General features: G+C 39.3%; 1 protein-coding gene across 3 annotated transcripts in view; it reads right to left on the bottom strand.

Moving 5' to 3' along the window:
- Nucleotides 1–1390: 1390 nt before the first annotated feature.
- The window catches only part of si:ch211-272n13.3 (ankyrin repeat domain-containing protein 26), a 29635-nt gene continuing 22955 nt past the window's right edge, over nucleotides 1391–8070 (bottom strand). For all 3 annotated transcript variants that reach the window (XM_037106853.1, XM_037106855.1, XM_037106854.1), the window contains 9 exons: nucleotides 7743–7820; nucleotides 6975–7109; nucleotides 6738–6850; nucleotides 6033–6180; nucleotides 5595–5885; nucleotides 5029–5264; nucleotides 4645–4888; nucleotides 2591–2636; nucleotides 1391–2475 (listed from right to left, as the gene is read on the bottom strand). In XM_037106853.1, the coding sequence (XP_036962748.1) occupies nucleotides 2345–2475; nucleotides 2591–2636; nucleotides 4645–4888; nucleotides 5029–5264; nucleotides 5595–5885; nucleotides 6033–6180; nucleotides 6738–6850; nucleotides 6975–7109; nucleotides 7743–7820 (1422 nt within the window). In that variant the 3' untranslated portion in view covers nucleotides 1391–2344. The remainder of the gene's footprint in view (nucleotides 2476–2590; nucleotides 2637–4644; nucleotides 4889–5028; nucleotides 5265–5594; nucleotides 5886–6032; nucleotides 6181–6737; nucleotides 6851–6974; nucleotides 7110–7742; nucleotides 7821–8070) is intronic.

Below are 8070 nucleotides of genomic sequence, written 5' to 3'. Positions count from 1 at the left end.
CACGTGCCGGAGGCTTGGGGTTGAAAAACCAACACCCTGGTTTTTTTTATTTTTCCTGAACAGTTGTTGGACTGGCAGTCTATTGAGATAACAAGACTGGGCATCACAGATGGAGGATGACCCAGTGAGGAGCGGTTTGTTTCATACCTGAGTTGCTTTTCAAAAACAACCCTTTCAACACTTCTTATTCAGAATCTGTCTATTTGTATTCTCGCATGCCTCCAAAGCTTCATGACAATGGTTGTAACCTCCTCAATCAAAACAAGGTTTACGTGTAGTGTATGAAGTCCCGTCTATTGAAAAGAAAAAAAAAAAGGGGGGGGAAATAATAACACCTAATAGTCAGTCTGTCAGATGTGCCCATCTGCTGTAAAGGAAACAAAAATAAACGTAACCGGATTTGAATATCTAACATTTGAGTCTGACGCAGAGAGGACGGATCAAAGGGAAGAGAGACACAGCAGAGGGGGGCAATCATAAACACATTGTCTCATTTTAATAAGTGAGGGGAATGGTTTCTAAACCAACGCATACCATCAAGTTTCATGCGTTTGGGAGTGCGAGAGGAGGAGGGTAATGTGAAGTACATCAAAACATAGCTAATGAGGGCTGGGTTAAAAATGGCTGTGCATGAAATATTGATGGCAAGCTGCATTTTCTATCTGGAATATTAAGACACCTGGAATCTGAACACAGGTTCAGCAGACAATAAATGCAGAATAAGGAGTGATTCCAGCGTAAGAGAGGTGAGTACTGAATATATAGTCCTCAACAAGACATCAGTCTACAGCTCGGCTACATGTAATAAGCACAAACTGTCAATTCTGCTGAAACCATCCATGAATTGTTTCATTACTGGGTCAATTAGAGGTTATAAAAACACTTACAGTTACAGTTAATGTATTATATCATATTTTATAAAATATAATATTTGCACACCATTAAATCTGCATGTTACAACACCTTTTTTCAGTCTACGTTATGATGTTTGGGGCAGGTGAGGGTCTCTTTTAAAACAGTGTATTCAATTGTACTTTTTCAGGTCAAGCTTCTGTTTAATGTGCGTTTGTCTTTAAAGCTCTTTACAAGTTATTTTACTTTATACCTTTTGTTTTATTAACTTCACGTGCAACGTTTGTTTCAATATATATTTATATATCTTCAGACAGCAGCATCAGCAGTTCATAAAAGAGCTTGACTGATCCCTGATTTGTTGTTGCGGGTTAAGACATTATGAAGGTTTAAGAAATCTACTTTAATCTTGCTAAAAGTTACTGAGATTTTATGGAGGAATTAACACACAGACTTAATGATGTGTTTATGGATGAAAAGTTGGCCACAACATGGTCATTGTTTCTAACGTCCGCAGTGTATCAATAATTCACTCAAATGCAGGGTTTTCTTAACTTTTATTTACAACGTTAGAGTTTTCTGTAATGTGCAGTCGTCATAAATGTTTTCCTATATAGATTCTGTTACAGTATTTATGGATATTTATGGAAACACAAACAAAAACAAACAAAAAAGTGTGTTTCACTTTCGGTGGCCCTAACATTGAGCTGACCAAAGGCTGAAATGACAGTTGTACAAATGTGGTCACCCTGTTTCAATTGCCAGAGAGTATTCCAGCGCGTCTTATTCAAGTATATCATTTTCATAAAAAATGAATAAATAAGATAATCATAAACACAACACTCCAATGAGTCTAACAGAATAAGACCAAGACAGATATTGCACCATTTGATGGCACGTACCAAATGTAACATCTTGGCAAAATCATTAATGATGCATACTGTACATCAAATACTTAAACCTCCAAATTAGCAACACCAATATTCACAAACAAAAATCCAAACCACAAATCTGTAGTGCTAAATGGAACAAAACAGTTATACATCAAACATAACTGATAAGGAACAAATACTTTTGAGGTTTTCTCCAATTGTACCCATCACTGATGAAATATATATCTATGACTCGTGCCCTTTGCTCCTGAGTGGTTAAGTGCAATGTGCATTATGTTATGTTTTTTCATAAAAGAATGGAGTGTAAATACATACAAAGCTGGATTCTTCGTGTTCGTAACTGGGCGTTGGATTTGGCCTTAAGCTGTTGCAGTCCGTATTTAAAGCCAGAGTGCAGGACTTGTCAGATGAGATCACACAATGCTGATTTATCACCACCACAAATCTATTTTGCAGTATTTCAGAGTTCACAAACCCTGTTAGGCTACAGCGAAAAGGAGTATGACATCTACAGAGAGGGCAGACAAAAGTTCTGCACTGCAGGTTTGAAGTTTTTAATTGGCTGAAATACTTGGACTGTAAGCAGCTGTGATGCACGTTTAGATCATATTGTTCTTCTTAAGTACCTCTAAGTACTGCTGCGTCGCCCTGCTGATGGGGTCCAGCTCCACCCTCGAGGCAGAGCCCACTGGAGACATTCTGGCTGAAGCGACATCCAGCTCTGCTGTGGCTGAAGACCGGAGAGAGACTACAGTTAGCATCACTGAGCAGCAGCTACAAGTCAGATTCTGCAATCATCTGAATAACCAAAGGCAATATGATGTTTCCAGGTTCTGGCCACTCACCTTTATTTAATTCCTTTGATATGTTTCTATCTAACTCGCTCTGCATCTGGAAAAAGAAGGGGAAAGTTATAGTTACATGTGAGTTCAAATGTGTTGGTGGCAAACATCAGCTAACATAACTGAGAAAAATAGGTGAAAATAAACATGATATAGTATTTTACCACCAAACACAACACAGCGATGAATGGCAAACACATAATAATCACAAATATTTGAATAATGGAAAAACACTGCAAAGTCAGGAGCATTACAATAAACACAGCAGGACATGCCAAGCATGCAAGCTCTGCTTTAGTCAAGAGTTTCTGCAGGGTATCTGATGTTGTCCTTTAAATAAATCAATCAATATGTTCAACTTATGTCATTTTTCTCCCCAAATAATGCAAAGAGTTTGTAGAAAATGCATTTAAACTCAAAATATGCATGAATAAAACATCAAACATGTAACATCACATGGAAAATGATTTTTCTCTGCAAACCAGAATTGTATGTATTATAGTTAGACGTGTAACTACACACACACACACACACACACACACACACACACACACACACACACACACACACACACACACACACACACACACACACACACACACACACACACACACACACACACACACACACACACAATACATTATTGTTATGTCTTTAAGACGACAGTGGCAAATTTACACTTGTTTAAAAAAGGATGAGCTGGCACACAAACTAAATGTAAGCGGGACTAAAGACATGAAATGTCTGGATGGAACGGTTGCCTATTATTTCAGTTCATAGTTGCTTTTAATTAATTTAAACTTTTAACATTACCATGAATAAAAATGAATCCCATCTATTATATATCTGAGCTTTGTACTTTACTTTTACTTTCTTGTCAAATGTCTCTATCACAGGGTAAGGGATGAGGCTAGTGGAACCAAAATACGTACAGCTGCGGCACGGTCGCTAGTGTATGATGGTAATATCTTAGTAAGCAATTCATGTAAACTTGTTATTTCTCTCCAATACAGTCTTCTATGTCTGGTGTGCTGCACTCCTCAAATGTGTTTTATTGGTTCAGACAAAAAATGGCCACATTGTATTCTCAAGGATGTGTGACTGAATAAACTAAATCACAAATGGAAGACATTAATGAGTGTGGCTCATATATAAGCAAAGTGGTAGTGCTGCTCCAATTACTTTAGAAAAATTACAGTAATAAATACAGATTTCTCTTGTAAGAGTCACATCATCTCTACCCCAGGTGCCAACGTCAGGGTGTGAAGAAAGTCAACTTAAAGCAGAGAATTCAGAGGGGGGGGTTTGAGATTTCAGCTGTTACAGTCTGCTGACAAACCACTAACGCACAGGGTTCCAGCACATTTCAACAGTAACATTTAGTCATAGTTCTCTGATTGCAGAAATGAGGAAACATTTACATTAAATAATGTCTGCAGCGTTTTTTCACTGTGCGAACCCTGCACATTGTAGCTTGCATGTGAACAGAACCGTTAATCCAGAAGTGAAGGGAATAGCAGCCAATCAGACACAGAACTAAACACATCTACACACCTGGTTATGAGTCTGGCTGAAGAGAAGAGAGATGAGAGACAGACTTTTGAGCTAGAAGCTAAAAGAGTGAGAAACAGGAGACAGGTTAGAAGTCCCACTACCATGAAGACTAGAGATAGATGAAGAAGAAACAGGGTGCACGAGGAAGAAAAGTATTAGGTGAAGAAATAACTTCAGTTTCAAAGGCGATCTTCAAGAGGGAAGACAGGTATTAAGAGAATTTGGAAAAGGCATTAGATCAATATTTAATACTGTCTTTCCTTTGATTACATTGATCCACAATCTGAAATGTTTGATGCAGTAATGACAACATAACAACACACTAACTTGTGCATAAAAAGCAACATCTTTGAACAAAACTTCACCAGTTACACAAGAACAGCACTGACAATTGCAACAACATGGAAATGAAAATGTCCCTCAGTAAATTAACTTGTCTACATGAAGAAAACTCATTGTAATCGATTGAGTAAATGGGTCTGTCTGTTAATGACTGTACATACCTTGGCTAGGTAATCCTCAACCCTGCTGTTTTGTCCCTCAGAAACGGGGCTAAGGAGGGAGAGTCCCAGGCCAAGGCTCCTGTTGAGGGGCCCCAGTGTGGCCCCATATTGTGCTGGTGAACCCAAGGAGCCCACATCCAACGAGGGCCCTCCAAGGCTACCATTTGCGATGCTGCTGGTGATCAGAGATCTGCTGCGCTCGTTGAGCAACTTGGAATTGGCTTCTGCGAGCCGACTGTTGGCCCTGTGATGAGAATACAGTGAAAGATGAATTACTGATACAAACACCGTCAGCACAGTTTATGCCAGAATACAGCACAGGTATTAAAGACGGATCATCCAGTCTTTCAAACCTTGCAACTGTGAAGATCAATCGGGTCTCACCTCTCTAGTTTGGCAGCCAGGGACTTGCGGAGGCGCAGCTCCTCTGTGTAGAGTTGGCGGTATCGTTCTAGCTCTGTGCGCGTGGACTCTCTTTGATTGAGGCTGTCCTGCTGGGTGGTGCGGGCACGGCCCAGTTCCCCCTCCATCTCTCGGATTTTCTGCTCCAGCTGGGAGCGCAGGTTGGCCTCATTGGCTGCTTTAATCTGATCCAATGCTTCTTGGGATGCTGCCTGTGACTGGAAAACAAACAGACACACATTATACTAATGAGACTTTGTTAAGTTTTTATAAACACATGCTACCATAGCTACTACAGCATATATCTTTATATCAATTAATCTATTCAGTTAATTATCTTTATCTCTTCTCTTTTGCTCATTTCATTCTGTTATGACTTCTTGCATCTTCAATGTTACGGTTTCTGGAGGGACACTCCGAGCAATTCAAGTTAAATAAATCTAAACTTTTCACTGTTGCTCTTTGTCAGGCAAACAATCATACTGTGAAAAAGATGGCGTAGGTTTGTACATATTAGACAATTTACTTTAAGTAGACAGAATTTTTACCTGCAGGAACAGGTTGACCTGCTCCAGTTTCTGTTGTACTTCCTGGCGGGCCCTGTCCTCTGCGTCACGCCGATACGTCTCCACCTGGCTCTGCTCCATCTGAGAGGTTTCCAAACGGCGTCTCAGGTCAAGTACCTCCTCCTCCAACTGCCTCTTACTCCTCTCCAACTGGTCACTACTGCGGCCCAAGCTCTTAAGAGAGGCCAGCTGATCTTTAAGATCCCCGTTCACCCTCTCGAGCTGGCTGCGACGAGAGGCTTCTTTCTCCAGCTGTGCCTGAAGATCATCGACCTGGTGACAAGAAATATGGAGAATATCTTTTAACATTATCTAAGGGACTCAAGTGGATGGATGAAGTCAAAGTTTCAAACTCTACTACTATGCGTAGTATATTATTTTGGGGTTAACACCAATATCAAAGCGTTGTACCATACAAACCTTATCCTTCATCCGTCCAAAGGCACCTTCAGGCTGACTGTGTCTGCTTTGGTCCACCCGCAGACTGCTCAGAGGAGAGCCAAATTCAGCTCCACCCATGTCCTGATCCCGTAATTTCTTCTTTGCAGTCTTTAATAAAGTTCGCAACCTTAAACACATATCCACAAATTTTAACACACAAAATGAATATTTAACAAAAACCTGAAGATCAGCTAACAACTGAAAATTAAGTAATGACCTAATATTCATGATGTGCTCAGAGACTTCAACTTGACTAATGATATGAAAAGTTAATAATTATTCCAAACACTGTTTCTGTACAAGGCTAAAAACAGTTTTGACTACATTTAACTAATCTATTCTTGTGAATGTAATAAATTTGGAAGCAAAACACGACACAAACAACCCTTATCAAAAGCAAACTCCAAATCTATGTTAATCATCAACAGAATCGGGAACGTCAAAGAATAAGAAACACTAAACTGGACACAATTAACTAAACACAAGGACTGCAGGGACTTGTTACATTAATAGGTGTTGATTTTAAAAGATGGAAATACAACCTTACACCAGATGCACACATTGGTGCATCACAGCCTTGTAAGCCAGGAAAGACTGCGCTCTACTGGACACTAGTTGTGTCTAAACAGTAGGGGGAGGCACTGCCATAGGTGAGGAGGGAGCAAGGAGGAAGAAAGGAGTCACCTGTACATTTCTTTTTGAAGATCTGTGTTTCTCTTCATCTCCTGATCCAGTCGGGTGTCTACAGCCTTTTTCTGCTCCGCTATTTTCTTGGCTTTCTTCTTTTCTATTTCCATCTGGAACAAATGACCGGACGGGATGATTACTCTTGGGACTCAAACTGTGGTATATCATGAGAGGCGATGGCCACGTAATTCAGCATTTACATGAGCCTGCACATGAATGCATCACTATAATCACCTGGGTGCTCAGTTCTCCTTTTTCTTTTTCCAGCTCTGCCAGGCGTAGTCCTAACTTAGAGCGGCTCTTCAGCTCCTCCTCCCACAAGGCCTGAGAGTCCTGGGCTGTGTGAGACAGCATGCTTTGCTTCTGGACCTTAGAAAAAGGAAATAACTTATTTTTATCATCATTATAGATAAATATATGCATTTTTATATAAAACAAGAACAAAAAACATTCAGCTAGTTATAATGATCACATGTCAGACAGTTGGCTAAAGACTGCTCATCTAATCTGTGAGAAACTGTCTTAAATATACTGTTAAGATGTTACTGATTATTATTTTCCTAATATCTTACATTTTATCATATACAATATCTAGTTTCTTAATTTTATGAATTTTGACAGTTGGATTTTAATTCCCTAGAGAGAGAAAAGATTTAATTTAACAGTTATAGTCTAGTTTGTGATATTGTTTTACATTGCACAGCTTCAAGAAACACAAAATAGTTTGGAGCTTTGCTTGTTTAATGTAGGCCCACTGTTCTGTTTTATGCATGGGTTCAAAATTGTGTGGTATTCCAGTTGCCTGGGTTTCATATAAGTGTCACAAAAAGGTAAAAGGTTTGATTCTCATTTGGCTCCCTGCTCAAAACATTTAGGAACTTCCTGCTCAGACTGGTCTCAGGTGAATTACATAGACAAAGACTAGAAAAAAGGGTGAGCGTAAGAAATGGAAAATCTATGCTTTAAGTTTTCTTGGCAAGGAAACAAAAATAAGCCACCAACCTCTCTACTGAGTTGGTCTTCCAAATTCATCTTACTGCTTTGGAGGTTTGTAACCAAATCCTCCAAATGACCTCTGACCTACAGAAATAAGAAAAGCATAAAAAAAATAAATCAAATATCTTTGTGTTTCTGCTGCTTTATTTTTTGATTATTGTCTTTTTTTTGGGGGGGGAGGACACTTTAAACTTAAAGAAGCAACATGCAACATGCAGCTGAACATAAAAAGAAATGGAAGAGCCCGCATACCAAGATCAGGGACAAAACACATTTTGATGTCACCAAAGAAAATCCCAAACGAAGATAAAGCTGTAACTTCCTTGATATATCT

This window comes from Acanthopagrus latus, chromosome 8 (genome assembly GCF_904848185.1).
Source record: "Acanthopagrus latus isolate v.2019 chromosome 8, fAcaLat1.1, whole genome shotgun sequence".
In the NCBI taxonomy this organism is placed as follows: Eukaryota; Metazoa; Chordata; class Actinopteri; order Spariformes; family Sparidae; genus Acanthopagrus; species Acanthopagrus latus.
Note: the sequence above shows the minus strand (reverse complement) of the source record. Positions and strands in the feature narration are given on the sequence as shown.